Genomic DNA, 20,083 nt, shown 5'->3' with positions numbered 1-20,083 from the left:
AGCATCCACTACGGACTACGAGAAATAGAATTACAGGTGAGTAAATTCTTATTTTTTTGCCTTTTGTTCCCCCACAGCAAAAGAAAACTCCACAGTCCTTTTGGTCGCATAAGTCCAGAAGAGGTCGGGGTTCATCCTTCCTCACCAGAAGTAAGGGTAGAGGGAAAAGAACGCCTGCTACGGCTAGTTCCCAGGAGCAGAAGTCCTCCCCGGCTTCCACTAAGTCCACCGCATGACGCTGGGGCTCCACTGAGGGAGTCCGCACCGGTGGGGGCACGTCTTCGACTCTTCAGCCAGGTCTGGGTTCTGTCAGGCGTGGATCCTTGGGCGCTGGAAATTGTGTCCCAAGGCTACAAACTGGAATTTGAAGAGGTGCCTCCTCGCCGATTTTTCAAGTCGGCCTTGCCAGCTGCTCCCCCAGAGAGGGAAATAGTGTTAGCTGCAATTCAAAAGCTGTGTCAACAGCAAGTGATATCAAGGTTCCCCTAGTCCAACAGGGGAAAGGGTACTATTCAACCCTGTTCGTGGTCCCGAAACCGGATAGCTCGGTCACACCCATTTTAAATCTAAAATCCCTAAACCTGTACTTGAAAAAGTTCAAATTCAAGATGGAATCGCTCCGGGCAGTGATCTCCAGCCTGGAGGGGGGGATTTTATGGTGTCACTAGACATAAAGGATGCATACCTTCATGTTCCCATATATCCTCCTCATCAGGAGTACCTGAGATTCGCTGTACAGGACTGTCATTACCAGTTTCAGACGTTGCCGTTTGGGCTTTCCACGGCCCCGAGGATTTTCACCAAGGTGATGGCGGAGATGATGGTGCTCCTGCGCAGGCAGGGAGTCACAATTAATCCGTGCTTGGACGATCTCCTGATAAAAGCGAGATCGAGAGATCAATTGCTGAAAAGCGTGTCGCTCTCCCTGAGAGTGCTGCAACAGCACGGTTGGATTCTAAATCTGCCAAAGTCTCAATTGATTCCAACGACTCGTCTATCATTCCTAGGCATGATTCTGATGATTCTGGACACGGAACAGAAGAGGGTTTTTCTCCCAGGACCTCCAGAACATGGTCAGAGACCTGCTAAAACCAAAAAGAGTGTCTGTTCATCAATGCACTCGAGTTCTGGAAAAAATGGTGGCAGCCTACGAGGCCATCCCCTTCGGCAGGTTCCATGTGAGGACATTTCAGTGGGACCTTCTGGACAAGTGGTCCGGGTCCCATCTACAAATACATCAGAAGATAAGCCTGTCCCCCAGGGCCAGGGTGTCTCTCCTGTGGTGGCTGCAGAGTGCTCACCTTCTAGAGGGTCGCAGGTTCGGCATTCAAGACTGGATTCTGATAACCACGGACGCGAGCCTCCGAGGATGGGGAGCAGTCACACAAGGAAGGAATTTTCAGGGACTATGGTCAAGCCAGGAGGCTTGTCTACACATCAACATACTGGAATTGAGGGCCATATACAACAGCCTACGACAAGCGGAGAATCTTCTTCGCGATCTACCGGTTCTGATTAAATCAGACAACGTCACAGCCGTGGCTCATGTAAACCGCCAAGGCGGGACAAGGAGCAGAGTGGCAATGGCGGAAGCCACCAGGATTCTGCGCTGGGCGGAAAATCACATAAGCGCTCTGTCAGCAGTCTTCATTCCTGGAGTGGACAACTGGGAAGCAGACTTCCTCAGCAGACACGATCTCCAATCAGGAGAGTGGGGACTTCATCAAGAAGTTTTTGCAGAGATAACAAGTCATTGGGGACTTCCTCAAGTAGACATGATGGCATCACGCCTCAACAAGAAGCTTCGGAGGTATTGTGCCAGGTCAAGGGACCCTCAGGCAGTAGCGGTGGACGCCCTGGTGACACCATGGGTGTTTCAGTTGGTCTATGTGTTCCCTCCTCTTCCTCTCATCTCAAAAATATTGAGAATCATAAGACGAAAAAGAGTGCAGACAATACTCATTGTTCCAGATTGGCCTCGAAGGGCCTGGTATTCAGATCTTCAGGAAATGCTCACAGAAGATCCGTGGCCAATTCCTCTCAGGGAGGACCTGTTGCAGCAGGGGCCCTGCGTGTTCCAAGACTTACCGCGGTTACGTTTGACGTCATGGCGGTTGAACACCGAATCCTAGCTGGGAAAGGTATTCCGGAAGAAGTCATCCCTACGCTGATAAAGGCTAGGAAGGAGGTGACGGCGTAACATTATCACCGTATCTGGAGGAAGTATGTATCTTGGTGTGAAGCCAAGAATGCTCCTGCGGAAGATTTTCATCTGGGCTGTTTTCTCCATTTTCTACAGACAGGAGTGGATATGGGCCTGAAGTTAGGCTCCATTAAGCTACAGATTTCGGCCCTATCTATTTTCTTTCAGAAGGAATTGGCTTCTCTTCCAGAAGTCCAGACTTTTGTAAAGGGAGTGCTGCACATCCAGCCTCCTTTTGTGCCCCCAGTAGCACCATGGGACCTTAACGTGGTGTTATGGTTCCTAAACTCTCACTGGTTTGAACAGCTTCAGACGGTTGAATTAAAATTTCTGACTTGGAAGGTGGTCATGTTGTTGGCCTTGGCATCTGCAAGGCGGGTGTCCGAATTGGCGGCCTTGTCTCACAAGAGCCCCTATCTGATTTTCAATATGGATAGAGCGGAGTTGAGGACTCGTCCTCAATTTTTGCCCAAGGTGGTTTCATCATTTCATATGAACCAGCTTATTGTGGTGCCTGTGGCTACGGGTGTCTTTGAGGACTCCAAGTCCCTGGATGTAGTCAGGGCCTTAAAAATCTATGTAGCCAGGACGGCTCGGGTTTGGAAAACAGAGGCACTGTTTGTCCTGTATGCAGCCAACAAACTTGGCGGTCCTGCTTCAAAGCAGACTATTGCTCGCTGGATCTGTAACACGATTCAGCAGGCGCATTCTACGGCTGGATTGCCGTTACCAAATTCGGTAAAGGCCCATTCCACTAGGAAGGTGGGCTCTTCTTGGGCGACAGCCCGAGGCGTCTCGGCTTTACAGCTTTGCCGAACAGCTACCTAGTCGGGTTCAAACACTTTTGCAAGTTCTATAAGTTTGATACCCTGGCTGATGAGGACCTTGCGTTTGCTCAGTCGGTGCTGCAGAGTCGTCCGCACTCTCCCGCCCGGTCTGGAGCTTTGGTATAAACCCCATGGTCCTTACGGAGTCCCCAGCATCCTCTAGGACGTAAGAGAAAATAAGATTTTAAACCTACCGGTAAATCTTTTTCTCCTAGTCCGTAGAGGATGCTGGGCGCCCGTCCCAGTGCGGACTATTTTCTGCAAGGCTTGTATATAGTTATTGCTTACATGAGGGTTATGTTACAGTTGAAATCAGTCTTTGCCTGTTTTGTTCATACTGTTAACTGGTTGCGTATATTCCAGGTTATACGGTGTGGATGGTGTGGGCTGGTATGAATCTTGCCCTTGGATTAACAAAAATTATTTCCTCGTACTGTCCGTCTCCTCTGGGCACAGTTCTCTAACTGAGGTCTGGAGGAGGGGCATAGAGGGAGGAGCCAGTGCACACCCATTCTAAAGTTTCTTTATAGTGCCCATGTCTCCTGCGGAGCCCGTCTATACCCCATGGTCCTTACGGAGTCCCCAGCATCCTCTGCGGACTAGGAGAAAAAGATTTACCGGTAGGTTTAAAATCTTATTTTCTATTTTACACTTAAAACAAGCAGCTCTAGGCTGTCCTGAGGACGCCAGCGCTGCTGCATCTTCAAATCCCTGCCAGTGCCTGCAACATCAGTGAGTGGACTGGTGATAAAAGCGGGCACCACGGAGCTCCGCTACAAGGCTCCCTATGTACCCAGAAGCTGCAGTCTGAGAATGGGACAGGTAAGGTGGGTCCCAGCTTATATCCTTTGGGGACACAGATGAGGCAGATGTCTCTCTCCCTGAGTCCTCCTCAGGTGAGGAGGAGTGTCATTCTACAATGGATGTACACGCACTATAGTGCAGGCAGTCAAATCTATTCTGGAAACAGAGGAGGAGCCAGCTCCTAAGCCAAAAACCCCAGTGTTCAAACGCCAGAAGGTTGTTAAGGCTGAATTCCCTCAATCAGATAAGTTCACTGACCTCATGCGTGAAGCATAGAATACCCCTAGTAAGAAGTTTCAGATACCAAAATACCTAGCTTTTTTTTACCCTCTTCCGTATGGAGAATGTGCTAAGTTTAGAGGTTCCACCTACAGTGGAGTCTCATGTGGCACACCTGGTTTGAAGATGTACTTCGCCTATCCTGTCCCTAAAGGAAGCTACTGATGTAAACTTGTCTTAAGTCTGTCTATTCTCTTTCAGGGGCTGTTACACAACCTGCTATGTCCTTAGCCTGGGTGGCTAAGGCTATTGAGAGCTGGGCAGAGGCCCTAGAAGACAGCCTCCCCTTTGATGTTCCCAAGGAACAGCTGTTCCACATTTCCCATATCAGGGAAGCGCAGCCTCTTACTTAGGCGTAGCAGCTTTGGATACAGGTCTCCTAGATTCTAAGGCATCCGCTAGTTCGGTGGTCGCCTGCATGGTCATCTGGCTGCGCTCTTGGAAAGCAGACATGGACTCCAAGAAGGACCTTGTATTCCTGTCATACACTGGGGATATTTTGTTTGGTGCAGAACTGGACAAAATAGTGGCTACTCTAGCAGCCTCTAAATCTGCTTTTCTGCCCTTAGCAACTACCACAAATCCTCGAACAGCCTCCTTTCAGTCCTTTCGCCCCCAAGGTAAAGCTAAAGGACAGTCCTTCCCTCGCCAGTCTACTTCCATTAAGGCTTCCAAGCCCCATGCTAAACAGGCTTGGCTACCAGACATCCAGCCACCAAGTCTGATGACAAACACTTTGCTTGATGGGGGTGGATCTCATCCTGGGTGATCCCAGGGTGGGAGGCCGACTTCAGAGTACAGTCCTGGCGTCTTACCACCACGGATGCCTCGGTGCAAGAAGTGGTCTCTCATGGCTACACGCTCACATTCCTGAGGCGCCTCACCAGCATTTGTTTTGTACAGAACCTCCAACAGACCTGGTGAAAGCCCTGGCCCTTAAAGAAGGCCATTGAGTCTCTGCTGCACTCAGGGGTAATAATCCCTGTCCCCCTCGGCACATTGAGGGATGGTTTTTACATCTACCCTTTTTTTAGTTCAGAAAACCAATGGGTCTCATCAACCTATTCTAAATCTCAAGTCACTGAACAACTTTATCAGAGTGCCCAGGTTTCGGAAGGAAACCCTCCTCTCCATTGTCCTAGCAATGGAGCCTGGGAACTTTATGCTGTCTCTGGACATTAAAGATGCCTACCTGCATGTGCCCATGGCACCCTCTCATCATCAGTGTCCCCCGGTTTTCTGTCCTCCAGCAACATTTCCAATTTTGGGCACTGCACTTTGGCCTTTCTACAGCTCCTTGGGTCCTTACCAAAGTCATGTTATGTCGGATCAGATGCATCGTCGGGGGTCAGAATACTCCCATACATAGACAACCTGCTTATTCTGGCACACTCTCCAGAGGTCCTTCACCACTATCTTCAGATGACCATTGGCTTCCTGCTAACACACGGCTGGCTCCCAACTGGAAAAAGTCCTCCATGGCTCCTTCCCAACGGATATTGCATCTGGGAGCTCTTCTGTATTCTCAGGTACGAAGGATTTTCCTACCAGCAGACACAATTTCCGCACTGCAAGCGAGAGTACGCAAGTTACTTCACAGTCGCCGAGTGTCCATTTACTGAGCAATGCAGGTCCTGGGGTCCATGGTCTCCACCTTCGACATGGTTAAAAATGCCCAATTCCACTCTAGGCTCCTTCAACGTCTGATCCTCTCCAGGTGGAATAGACAACATCATCTGATCAGGTCCCAGGCGATGGTCCACTTGGACAAGGGTTGCCCCTTCTGGATTTCGGATTGGGCGCTCTCTACCACAGATGTCGGCCTTAGTGGGTGGGGCACAGTAACCGTCCAACACTCCTTTCAGGGCAATTGGACTCCCACCGAGTTTTGCTTGCCAATCAACATCCTGGAACTTCGAGCTGTCTACAGAGCACTCACTCAGGTTCGGGACATTCTCCAGGGCAGACCTGTCTAAGTCCAGTCCGACAGTGGAACTGAGATGGCCTACCTCAATCACCAGGAGGGGCACTCGCAGTTTGTTGGTGATGCAGAAAATGGCGCACATTCTCAGATGGTCTGAACGTCATCCAGCCAGCCAGCTCAGCAGTGTTCATCCCAGGGAACCTCAACAGCAGTCACAATGTCCACGAGGAGAGTGGGCTCTACACCCAGAAGTCTTCCAGATCCTGGTGGACAAATGGGGCCTGCAGGACTTGGACCTCATGGTCTCACGAAATAGCCACAAAGTTCCTGTGTATGGATCCAGGACAAGAGACCCTGAAGTAGCCTTTGCGGACCCTCTGGCAGTGAAGTGGGCCTTCTATCATGTGTATCTCTTCCCTTCCGTCTCCCTCCTTCCCTGGAGGCACCATCCTCTTGATAGAACCGGCCTGGCCCTAGTGCCATTGGTTCACTCCAGAGTCTCTCCATAAACAATCCCTTTCCACTTCCTCTGCGTCCAGACCTGTTGTCTCAGGGTCCCTGTCTGCACCCAGACGTAGCTAGTCTGTCTTTGACGGCGTGGCTCTTGAGTCATCCCTCCTAAGATCCAAAGGTTTCTCCCACTTTGTGATTCAAACGATGCTCAGGGCACGGAAGCCTACCTCAGCCCGTATCTATTAACGAGTTTGGCACGCTTACTTCCAGTGGTGTGCTGCAAGAAGCTCTGACCTTCTGTTTTTTGGGGTTTCCAGGGTGCTTGCATTTCTCCAATCTGGATTAGATCTCTGACTCCACCTGGCATCCCTGAAAGTGTGTGTCTCTGCTCTGTCAGTCTGGTTCAAGCGAAGAATTTCTCCACTGCCTGATGTTCGAACCTTCCTTTATGGAGTTCTACGCATTCAACCTCCCTTTGTTCCTGCTGTGGCTCCGTGGGATTTATCTTTAGTTCTCCAGGCTCTACTGGAGCCCCCGTCTGGCTGGGGACAGACTATAGGGGAGGAGGCACCAGTGCATCCTGGAAGCTCAGAAGCTTTAACTGTTTGGTGCCCGGTCCTCTCCAACCACCTACACCCCAAGGTATTCCCTGTGGATCCTATGGACCTTGAATAAAAAGAGTTAACTATGGTAAGTCTACCATAACTCTTGTTTATGGTGATCGGCGCTACTATACTGATTTCATTTGTTTCTTGGGTTCTTCTCCCCCCCACCACCACCACCACCATTTTATAATGGTAAATCATGAACTATATATTTCTGGCAATTGTATCGTGGCAGCTGTAAAATACACTGCTCAAAAAAATAAAGGGAACACTTAAACAACACAATGTAACTCCAAGTCAATCACACTTCTGTGAAATCAAACTGTCCACTTAAGAAGCAACACCGATTGACAATCAATTTCACATGCTGTTGTGCAAATGGAATAGACAACAGGTGGAAATTATAGGCAATTAGCAAGACACCTCCAATAAAGGAGTGGTTCTGCAGGTGGTGACCACAGACCACGTCTCAGCTCCTATGCTTTCTGGCTGATGTTTTAGTCACTTTTGAAAGCTGGCGGTGCTTTCACTCTAGTGGTAGCATGAGATGGAGTCTACAACCCACACGTGGCTCAGGTAGTGCAGCTCATCCAGCATGGCACATCAATGCGAGCTGTGGCAAGAAGGTTTGCTGTGACTGTCAGCGTAGTGTCCAGAGCATGGAGGCGCTGCCAGGAGTTAGGCCAGTACATCAGGAGACATGGAGGAGGCCGTAGGAGGGCAACAACCCAGCAGCAGGACCGCTACCTCCGCCTTTGTGCAAGGAGGAGCACTGCCAGAGCCCTGCAAAATGACCTCCAGCAAGCCAAAAATGTGCATGTGTCTACTCAAACCATCAGAAACAGACTCCATGAGGGTGGTATGAGGGCCCGACGTCCACAGGTGGGGGTTGTGCTTACAGCCCAACACCGTGCAGGACGTTTGGCATTTGCCAGAGAACACCAAGATTGGCAAATTCGCCACTGGCGCCCTGTGCTCTTCACAGATGAAAGCAGGTTCTCACTGAGCACATGTGACAGACGTGACAGAGTCTGGAGATGCCAAGGAGAACGTTCTGCTGCCTGCAACATCCTCCAGCATGACCGGTTTGACAGTGGGTCAGTAATGGTGTGGGGTGGCATTTCTTTGGGGGGCCGCACAGCCCTCTATGTGCTCGCCAGAGGTAGCCTGACTGCCATTATGTACCGAGATGAGATCCTCAGACCCCTTGTGAGACCATATGCTGGTGCGGTTGGCCCTGGGTTCCTCCTAATGCAAGACAATGCTAGACCTCATGTGGCTGGAGTGTGTCAGCAGTTCCTGCAAGACAAAGGCATTGATGCTATGGACTGGCCCGCCCGTTCCCCAGACCTGAATCCAATTGAGCACATCTGGGACATCATGTCTCGCTCCATCCACCAACGCCACGTTGCACCACAGACTGTCCAGGAGTTGGCGGATGCTTTAGTCCAGGTCTGGGAGGAGATCCCTCAGGAGACCATCCGCCACCTCATCAGCAGCATGCCCAGGCGTTGTAGGGAGGTCATACAGGCACGTGGAGGCCGCACACACTACTGAGCCTCATTTTGACTTGTATTAAGGACATTACATCAAAGTTGGATCAGCCTGTAGTGTGTTTTTCCACTTTAATTTTGAGTGGGACTCCAAATCCAGACCTCCATGGGTTAATAAATTTGATTTCCTTTGATAATTTTTATGTGATTTTGTTGTCAGCACATTCAACTATGTAAAGAACAAAGTATTTAATAAGAATATTTCATTCATTCAGATCTAGGATGTGTTATTTTAGTGTTCCCTTTATTTTTTTGAGCAGTGTACAATCAGATCTAAAATTCTCTGCTCTTGCAGTGCATATGTATGTTGTCATTGTGAATAGAAATGAAGCAAAAATTTGTATATCACTTGTACATGTATAACTGCAAATGTCAGGAAAAATTACTATATGCTGATGAAAAAACAATCAGTATGACAGGGAAAGGTGTACATAATACAATGTATGTACCTGCCAGTCTCTAAGTTAGAGCCAGATGTCACCAAAGCTGATAATATTCCTAAGAATGGTGATGGCTTATTGATATTCTACATATTAAGTCTCTAGGCAACATATTGGGTTCTGATCATTGAAGGCCGCCAACGAATGACTTAATCTGTACCTTATGTATGACCATGCGCACCACAGGTACAGTAGGTAGGGCAGATCAGTCATACAGTGGGTGGGGCTGGATGGAGGGAACTCTGCATATAAAAAGCAAGTAACCAAAAATTGATGAAAAATTTAAAAAGATAGAATAAAAGTTGGTAAATTTCAAAATTCTTTTCTGCAAAATAAACATTTTTTGTATTAATTTTCCATATCGCAGGCAGTAGTTGCATCGGTGATAGCAGAGATTTTCCATGCAGAACCCCATTTATTTACAGGACTTTTCACTCTTTAATAAATACAATCCAGTATTCCTTCTGCTCATACTACTGTCACTTTCTTTCTGTAATGAATATAGAAGAAATGAATAGTCTAAAATATATTATGTAAAGTGATTTTATTTGCGATAGTAGTATCCAAAGGTAAAATATGGTCTTTCATTTTATTTTTAGGGGAATGTTCAGCAGCTCAGATTGAAGCAATCAAAGATCTTCATCCAGAAAATCTAATCCATTGCCACCTGCATTTTAAAGACCAGAATACTGAAATAAGTCCACCTGAAATCTTCATTACTAATACAGCTTTTGATCTGGAGACAGGTAAATACTAATTTTGGTAGCTGAGTGTGAAGTAAGAGGAGCTTTGTTATCTGGAGCAGCCTCTCATTGGGGCGGATGTCGTCAAGCTTAAAGTTTCCTTTATAGTGACATTAAGCATCCCTCCAATCTGTTCTCAGTGCTGTAGCTAGAGTTATCTTTCTTTCCCGCCGCTCCACAACCACCTCTGTCAAAACCAGTATTGGTTCCCATTCCTCTACATAATCCTCTTCAGACTCCTCACCCTCACATACAAGGCCCTCTCTAACTCCACTGCTCCCTACCTCTCCAACCTCATCTCCCTACATACTTCCTCCCGCCCTCTCCAATCGGCCAATGACCGTCGCCTGTCCTCTACCCTGGCTTCTGCATCTCACGCTTGAATCTAAGATGTCTCCCATGCTGCTCCCCTTCACTGGAACAAGCTTTCTTGCTCTGTCAGACTCTCCCTAACTTGCATAGCTTCAAACAGGCACTGTACAATCACCTGTTCATCAAAGCATACCCTTCCAACACATAACCAAGTCACCCGCTCACCACACCCTCTTGCCTTGGCCTATTCTACCTCGCTTACTTTCTGACCACAGGTCCCCACTAGCTCATGCCTCAGTTATCAGTCTTTCTCCCCCATCCTCTTAGATTGCAAGCTCCTATAGGGCTCTCCTCCCTCCTGTGAATAGTAGCAGCCCGGCACCCCATGCAGCATGCTGCGATGCAGCAAGATGAACATGGCAACATCTGTAAATGTCAGCCTTCACCTACTCAGTGTCCTTTTAGCCCGGTATTCCTCTCTCACATAGCTGTTAATCTTTTCCAGTTGCTCTAATCCTGCTACTCGTGCTGTTGCTATTAGAGTCAGGTTCAAACCTTTCACCAATCCTGCGTCCCAGCTGTATTGTGTACCAAGAACTGTGACGCTAATTGTTACGTGTGTTCTGTTTGTTTTGATTACTGTAATGTTCTGTTTACCCTGTACTGTCTTACTGTTTGCTGTATATACGGCGATGCAGGCCACTTGTGGCGCCCTATAAATTAAGTGTGATAATAATTAAGCATGGTAAGATATATTTATACAGCATTCTATACATCTGTACCTGGTATTACACAGAAATCCATAGTGCAAGCACAACAAAGTGCATACCCTCCAACTGTACCTTTTTAAAAGGTACAGTACCTTTTTTTCATGGTCTGTACCGATTTTTGGCTCTCCAAACTTCCATTGAAAGTATAGGAAAAGGGACGTGACCACGCCCCCTTTACCCGCGGCCACGCCCCTTTTTCGGATTTGTACCGATTTTTCTGTGTAAAATGTTTGAGGGCATGCAAAGTGTGGTCTCCCTGTAAAGAAGGATCACGTAATTTGCTCGCAGTAAAGCGCACTGGCATCTGAAATTAAAATTCTGCATGCTGCCTAAATGGTGGTTTGTTCTTATTATCCCCTGACATATCCATTAAAGGACTTACTACAGGATGTCTATCATTCCCACGGTAAGCATCACCACATCCAGTTAATTTCCATATCCAGTGCATAACTATGTGTACAGAGTGCTCCCTGCCCTGGCTGTTAATTCCTGTGTGGTGTCCTCATCATCATCCACAAGCCATTTACACAGTCAGCCTCAATGTGGCTGAGGGCAGCCCAGGTTTGAAATGGATGGTCAGCAAAGCTAAGAACCCTTACTAAATATATGCTGTTGATAGGTTCATCTTAAAATCTAGAGTTTTAATTTACAATCCATTCATGTATATGGATCTAGGAACCCTGTATTCTATAATGATAGAACAAGTTACATTGGACTTGTTTCATTAGCTCAGGATACGAACGTTAATAAAATAATTCCAGAAAAGTGAAGGGAGTTATTAATGTGACATCACTATGGATATTGTTTTTCTGGTTTTATGAGAGAACGAAGGATTCCCCAACTAAACTTCATAGTACATTTATATATTTACCATAGCTGTTGCTTAGAATGATGTGCTGTAATACAGCATCTGCCTGTCATTACGGAGAGAGCAGTTGTCTGCTGATCCTTTGTTGTCCTGTCTGTTTCATCTCAGTCCTGCATGCACTAACTATCATCCTGTGTGATATCTAGGTCATTACACCTGTTCCCTCACCCGACAGAAGCTGTCCGAGAGCCAGCTAAAACATCTCAGCAAGGGGGACACGTCTGTCACTGTAACAGCATCGGTACGCGGGAATCATGTGTACCAGGAGCAGATCAGTGCACACGTTCCCATTAATCCTGGCTTTTATACCAATCAGAAAGAAATCATTTTAAGCAATCATTATACAGCGGCCGACCTAAAGATATTTGGAACTGCCGAAGTGCTTAAACACCTTGAGGTGAGATATGAAACACTTGTGTCCGCTGTAGAGCATGAGTTTCTGTGTGTGTCTAAAAGCTGTGATCATTGGAGTATTTATGGATTGTTCTTTCTTCTAAAGAAACCTATTGGCATATTAGCATTGTACAGGTTTACACAATGTATTCAAGGGCCATTGTGCTGAAACATTAGTTACTGTATGATGTGAGTTCTGCATAATTCTTCTTGTGGAGAGAGATGAATACTAAGGGCCCCCCATGAGTGACAGATGGCTTGGCCCAAAAGTTAGGGTTCAGTAACAATAGTTTAGTCACTAATGAGATGTTTTATTGAAGTATGTGGCTGATATATAAATGCGGATGCACCTTCGGGTTTCTGACGTGCGCACCTTCTGGCTGTTTTATTTGCAAAACACAGTATTTAGTTTAGGTTCATTCAGCGGTTTTCAGCCGCCATATTGGGAGGCAGAGTTGTATTTTCCCACGTCTGTGTCGACAGCACTGCAGAGTTCTTTACATGCAATGTAGTTATATGCATGAAGCAATTATGTACAACATAGCAATGAAGGCAAACCATTATAAATTCATAGCAATACAGAAGGAAGCTGGAACTATATATCATGCATGAGTCAATGATCCAAAGAGGGAAATTCAGACACACTTTAAAAAACAAAACACACAAAAAAAAGTTTGCACCCTTTTTTTCTGGATGTCCGACCCACATGTATATGAACCCTGTAATTATCGGTTATGACTGCTGTAGCAAAAGACCAAAGCTGAACATCCTGGAGACAGTATGGAAATGCAGTCACAACCTGCGTAACATTGGGAGAGAATATTCCGTGTAGTCTTTCTCAGCTACTATGTATTATTTCCACAGGTGAAGCCTGCATCCCCGATCGTGACTGTCTATCAAAAAGAAAAGTTCTCTGGCGTGCCAAGCTCTGTAACATATGAAGTTGGCATTAGTGATGTGCGGGTTCTAAGTCAGGGATCACTATCTACGTCACTTACAGTGTCCAGCTACACGTCTGACCAAACCATCCGTGTTCCCGTCACCCTTGTTTCAGCAACAGGGCCAGTTAATGGTATGTGAGCTTATTATGCTAGTTCTGCCATCCTTTACTGGGAGATTGTTCTGAAAGCTCTTTGTTTTCTATCCACAAGAAATCAGACAACAGATATTTCATCATACAGGAAATCTGAAAATGTTATATTTGAGTGCTGAAATAACAGTCTTTATAGTAAATAAATGTAAAATCATGAAACCAGGCAATGTATCTGCTCCGATCAATTCATTAATATGCAGTTCTGTATGATTTCTGTCATTACCGCCATTGTCCGTAAGGGATTGTGTCTCTTTCTTCCAGTGCCTTATACCAGGGAGCGCGGTTTCTTCCAACACTTCCTGGACTCCTACCAGATGTTCTTTTTCATGCTGTTTGCACTGGTAGCAGGGGCTGCAATTGCTGTTCTAGGTAACTATTCTGCTACTCCCACTACTTACCTAATCTGTCTGATATTTCATTATTCTAAAACTTTTCTGTGTTATTTTACAGTGTTCTCACCCAAGGAGACTATTAACCACTCGGTGTTCAGTTCAAGATCACCGCCTCAGTCTGCTAATAATAGTAAGTATTAAAAGCAGTTTTACATAAACTGGTTGCTAAAATGATCAGGTGAATTTCAGTCTTGTAAAGACTAAAGAGAGTTATTAACAGAAAGATATAAAAAGTAAGTTTTGTGCAAAAGGAGAATAGGTCACCCAGGAAAATAAAATTACCCTCCAAAAAATGCAGAGAATAAGACTTGTTTAAAAAAGTTTAAGTCCCTTAGGAGCACACTGTGTGTTTCTCATTTAGAAGCTCTTTATGTCATTTTTCACTCTCGTGGAAACATGAAAACCAAAGAAAGAAATACAATCATGGTGGACTATGTTCAGGGCCCTAAGGAAGAGTATACCAGTGCTGCTATCACCCAGGGCTCGGACTGGGATTGGCACAGACGCTGCCCTACAGCTCCTGCATCTGGCTGGCAGGGTTCCTTTAACAGCAACCTACAGCCAGTAGTGCTGCTCATGCACCCTTCTCTGTGTATACCTCCCAGAGCTTGTGGGCAGCTCTACACTCTATCCTGTCCACCTGTGATACCATGTATTTGGGAGCAGTGAGCGCTGCTTCATTTGTAACTGTTTAAGGGGGACATGTACCAAGCAGTGATAAAAGTGGAGAAGTTACCCATGGCAACCAATCAGCTGCTCTGTATATGTTTATAGTATGTCAATTATAGATGTTGCGTCAATGCTGATTGGTTGCCATGGGCAACTTCTCCACTGACTCACTTCACCACTTTTATCACTGCTTAGCAGATGTCCCCCAAATTTCAAATCAACGTCACGTCATTGCATACAAATCCTTAAAGCAGATGTATGGTAAGAAACCGGAATCTCTCTCATATATATATATATATATATATATATATATATATATATACACACACACACACACACACACACACACACACACACACACACACACACACACACACACAGAGGGGGTGAAATGACAAAGCACCCCACCCCAAAAGCACAACGAGGAGAATGCACCACCTTTTCTCCTTCATCCACAGGGTGGACACTGGAGACTCTGGGGATAAGTGACGAGTGTGGACCCTGGGCACTTTCACATATTGTCTCTGTTCTTCAGTCTTATCAGTCACACATCTGCTGTGAGGACTTCAGTGTGCTGTGATTCATGTGCTGTGGATTTGAAAATTGAACAGAATGCATCATGATCGTATTATTTTCTTTGCTTCTCATTTTTCTATGGGAGTGAAAAAGTATATGAAGAACAACGACGTGAGAAACGGCATTGTCAGACAGATGGGAGTGTGCCTGAGGGGCTTGCACCTACATATATATATATATATATATGTATGTATATATATATATGTATGTATATATAAAAATATTTTTTTTTTTACTTTCAATAGTGATGTTTAAAAAGTGAAGATAAAACATTTTGTACAATCTAGATATAGATGTATAATGGATGGTATCATTGTATAATAACTTATACTGCAAAAATCATTGTGTGTTTGTGCCTAAATTTGCGGTCTGTTTTGGACAACTGGACTATTGCAACATTTGGGCCCCATGTGATTCTGGGGCAGATTTATGAAGCTCGGTGAAGTGATAAAGTGGAAGGTGATAAAGGACCAGCCAATCAGATCCTAACTTCCATGTCACAGGCTGGGTTTGAAAAATAACAGTTAGGAGCTAACTGGCTGGTTCTTTATCACCTTCCACTTTATCACTTCACCGAGCTTAATAAATCTGCCCCTCAGTCCCTTGACCCAAGTTTTACAACAATTAGCTGAAGATGATCCAGCTGTAAAATGTAAACATTTTATACATCAAAATATTGGCCCCCATTTTTCAAGCAGCACTATGTGAAGTGGTAACTACCGTTTTCACTCGCCGTGGTATAGTGGCATCGTGCTCTTCTATTTAAGAAGAGCCTATGCCATGGCGAGCGAATGCGGTATTCGCCACGTCAGCGCTGATGTTTACCTTACATCAGCGCTGACAAATGAACTGTGTCCCCGGATCGGCCTCCTACCGCGCATGCGACGGTTTATGCTAATTCCCGGCACATGTGCGGCAGTCATTTCTGAACGCGGCGGCCATTTGGATATACTCCTCAGGCTTCCTGTTTCTATAGCAACCCGGCTGCTGTGATGCATGCCGGGATTGCTGCGGGAGGGGGGAGCCGGAGCGCTGGACGGACTCCAGCGGTGTCATAACGTCTGTTCGGAGCATCCGCATCCTTCGCTGGTAATTGAATTCCTCCCTTCCTGTGGATGTGTTTTCTATAAATGATGCTGCTTGGGCTGCCGGATGCTAGGGGTTGGTAGAATGGTTTATTGTATAACATTAGTGTAGCTCATGATGTGACAGAGCTTTAGTTGCAGAGCTCTGCTTCTGCAGCCTCCTCTAGTGATGTATATCTGGGTGGGACTGAATGACTAAAACGGGCTAGAAGCTTCATTAACATAAAACATGTTTTTACTAGGTTTTACATCCACATCACCAGTGATTTATTCTAACAAATCCTCCCCAAGCTGGAAGAACAATTCTCAGTCACGGCTACTGTGGAGTCCAGACTATGCATCCAACTAAGGAAACCTGTGACTTACCAAAGACCTTGGCTATTTCATTTGTGTGCCTTCGTATAACGTGTGTTTCATGCAGGACAGCGTGAGACTGATATTTTTATGCATTTTTATGTTTTGGCTTATGCTCACAAGCATTGCTCTCTGCTAATTATCTGCTGCATTATATTATGCTGTACATGGCCTGTTTTCCATCTGGTAATGGAGAATAAAACAGGTGATCTGGGAGAAAACAGGCCGCAATCACACGCCTGCATCCATTTCCACTCCAGTTTAATGCACAGGACCATTTCCGGAGTTCAGTAGTGTTTGTGTGCATTGTTGTTCTGATAGTATGGTACTTTTTATTGAGACCAGGTGGGTTTTTTATGTTTCTTGTGTTTTCCTTTTCTTTTAACAAACCTGTAGCTTTAGTTGCAATTTTATTTGCTGGCTTCAAGCATGTGCTTTTTAATGCAGTTTTCTTTTCTTTCATGGCAGTGATAAGGCCAATTATTGTCTGGTCATTTTGTCGCACAACAACTTATACTACTGTATAATACTGTAGAATTTGGAATGCTTTGTGTGTGTTTGTTATATCCCTTTCTGTTTAACTCAGGAATATTTTGTACTGATTAGTAAGTCTGTCCCTATAATATGAGCCTGGTCAATTGGAAATACATAGCTGTGAATTTATTTTTACCTGCAAAAGTGAATAACATATAAATGCCAGTTTGCCACTGATGCTGCTGGTTGTGAGCCATATTGTTGGAGTTCTGACAATATACTTCTAGTTATCAAAACAATTTCTCATCTCTCAGTGCTGTTGTGCGGTGTACAAGTAGAAGACTGACTCTAGATCGACCACTATTGGTCGACAGTAAGTTGGTCGACATGAGTTTAAAAAAAAAAATTCTTTCAATTTTTGGACTTTTTCATATTTTCTGATCCACGTGGACTACAATTGGGAACTGTAACCTGCCCTAAGCATGGCGAGGGGACATGGTGCACTAATTGGGGTTCCCGGTCACTCTACGAGGAAAACACCATTTTTTTTTTTACTCATGTCGACCTTTTTGCATGTCAACCTAGAGTCCCTGTCGACCTACTTACTGTTGACCTAAGTGTATTCTATCTAACATACCACACCCCTCTAGATAAAGGCGGTATTTTATGATTTTGTAGCTTATCACTGATTCCTAGAAACCACTTATGATCATTGAGTATTTTATTATGTTAGTTTTGGATTTTTTTTTTTTTTTTTAAGTATAATATTTTAATTTATTTGAGCTATCCTTTTCGTTTTTTGTTATGGTTTATTTAGAGCCAGTGTTGTCACAGCTTCAAACATCCATTTTGTTGCATTGTTATTATTAAGAAATCGGTATTTGGTATATAGCTATCCAGTCATAAATTATTGTCAAAGGTAGCAATAATCCACTTATGTCATTCTGTTTGGTCTTTCCGCAGTTGAAGAACGCTTGCATGCAATCTCTACATTATGTAAGAATCTGCATGCCATCATACATAAAGCCGTACCTGTTGCTCATTATCTCTTTGCATTCCAGTCTATATATAGTTTTATACCTCACCATTAGCTTACAATAGTGTATTCCAACTTCACGCCTGGCAGAGTGTAAGCACTGGCTACTGGGGAGCTGCTATGCAAGCTTTCATCTATCTCCCTGCTGTACTAGATAACTGGCTGTGTGTCAGTTCTGTGACCATTATAACATTCACTACAATAAATCCATTGTATTCCTTTCTGACATGACAAATTGCAATTGTGCGCTTGTCATTTTTACATTGTTTTAAAAATTTAGTTATAATAACAAAGATAGGACAATAGCCTGATGTGAGATTCAATTACAAGAACACATTTCCTACACCAACTCAATATGCGATGTACAGTATACATAGCGCTAACACCTTGGTAAAATTGTGCACGCTTGTACACAAGTTAAAATGCAGTCGGGATCCCAACAGTCAGAATAGCGACAGCAGCATCCCAGCGGGCAGAATTCCGATGGTGCGTTCCGGGATTAAGGTTAGAAACTAGGGGAGAGTTAGGGTTATGGTGTGTTTTTTGTTTTTGGGGGGGGGGGGTTGGGGATCGATTAAGGTTAGGCTGCAGTAGGGTTAAAATACTTACCAGGATTTGTCGGGATACTGACCACTAGGATTCTGTTACCAACCCCAAAAGTTACAGTATGTTTGTTCTGCAATGAAAGTACACCTGGATACATTAGGTTTACTCACAATCACTATTCTGTTAACATAAATTGTTTGTTATGTTTTATTGTCAATGACTCATGTTGCCTACAGAGTATATGGTTTGTTTTCTACGTGGTGACGTCCCCTCTTATCGGTTTTGTGAATTAAATGTAATAATGGCTCATCTGACAAGACCAGACAGGTACAGTTTTATTGCATATAGAAGCACACGGATGCAGTGTGTTACACTTGCTTAAATGATTCAATGCGCCAGTTTTCCTTTTGTTAAAATGCCATGACTGTCACTTGTGTATTTGAGTCGTGTGAGGGGAACACTGCAAAAAACTGCATGGACGCAATGTGAGAAATGTGAATTGTTTTCTGCATCACTGTAGATTGCTAAGAAGTATGTAACGTCCTCAAGAGCCAGTAAGCTTTTATATACCTCAAGTAGAAAGGTTTTATTTCTTTTCTGGAAGTAAACCAGTTGAATGTACATACAGTTTATGTGCTCAGATGTATACAGATGTGAACTTCTGTTGTTTATTTTTTCCTGCTCACACTCTGTGAATGCCTTCTGTGCCTTATTTCATTTTCCTCATTTAGGTTACATTGCAAATGTTTCTTTTTACAATAAAACTTTTCTAATTACGTGTTGTTTGGTTGTCTGTTACCATTGACTTGATTGTGATATTCTAATAGTATTTCTCAGCACTGCTGGCTGCATTTGACGCTAGAGTTGAAGATGTGACGTTTTTAGCTCCATCTCTACTAATTAAATGCTAATATTCTGGCCCTGCCTAAGTAGGACATGATATGCTAATTGTGTATTATTCAGTATAGTATCGTAAAAATATGAGCATACAAATAAGGCCAGTTACCCAATGGTGTTACATTACAGCAAAATAAGTAATTATGCATGTAAACACCATACCTCTGACATGCGGTTTACCTGTGCTTGATGTATGCTGGGCATACAATACATAGGGGGAGAGTTATCAAATCTTGGAGAAAAAATGGTGAAGATGCTCCTACTGAAGCAACCAATGAGCTTCTAACTGTCCTTTTTCTAATACAGTCTGTAAAGGGCAGAAGCTGATTTGGTTGGTAGGTACAACTTCTCCACCTTATCGCTCTGCAAGATTTTATAAATTTCCCCCAAATTTTCTGTTTTCAATGGCCATATCCCAATGGAGTCCCCAGTATGTAGAAAAGCCATTAGAATGATTGGGTTATTAAAATTATTGGGATAAACTCTGCTGTGAGGGTAACCAGTCTCGGACCTTAATGTCCTTTTATTTGTAACCCTAAAGGAAATCAAACCCAGACCTCCTTTTAATTAAAAGGGAAATCCAAGATGGATTTAAAGACGATCGTTTAAGGGACATTTTGTTCTTGTAATCCAAGCAGTGAGTTCATATATTACTAGGTAATATGCAGTAGAGAAGAAATAATGGTGTAGTGAGTCATTAGGACTGAGAAAAGGATTGAGGCAAAGGGCAAATTTAAGTTTAGGACCATCCTTTGGTGTATGTATAATCCCAGATGGAATTTAGGAA

The 20,083-nt window shown here is 44.5% G+C and overlaps 1 protein-coding gene across 1 annotated transcript in view; it reads left to right on the top strand.

The window, feature by feature from the left end:
• The window catches only part of NUP210 (nucleoporin 210), a 390,084-nt gene extending 370,909 nt beyond the window's left edge, over positions 1-19,175 (top strand). Inside the window, exons 35-40 of the mRNA XM_063940607.1 lie at positions 9,688-9,834; positions 11,928-12,178; positions 13,039-13,246; positions 13,529-13,636; positions 13,718-13,789; positions 16,232-19,175. Of these exons, the coding sequence (XP_063796677.1) occupies positions 9,688-9,834; positions 11,928-12,178; positions 13,039-13,246; positions 13,529-13,636; positions 13,718-13,789; positions 16,232-16,338 (893 nt within the window). The 3' untranslated portion in view covers positions 16,339-19,175. The remainder of the gene's footprint in view (positions 1-9,687; positions 9,835-11,927; positions 12,179-13,038; positions 13,247-13,528; positions 13,637-13,717; positions 13,790-16,231) is intronic.
• Positions 19,176-20,083: the final 908 nt, after the last annotated feature.

This window comes from Pseudophryne corroboree, chromosome 9 (genome assembly GCF_028390025.1).
Source record: "Pseudophryne corroboree isolate aPseCor3 chromosome 9, aPseCor3.hap2, whole genome shotgun sequence".
Lineage (NCBI taxonomy): Eukaryota > Metazoa > Chordata > Amphibia > Anura > Myobatrachidae > Pseudophryne > Pseudophryne corroboree.
The sequence above is the reverse complement of the archived record's forward strand: the minus strand, read 5'-3'. Positions and strand labels throughout refer to the sequence as shown.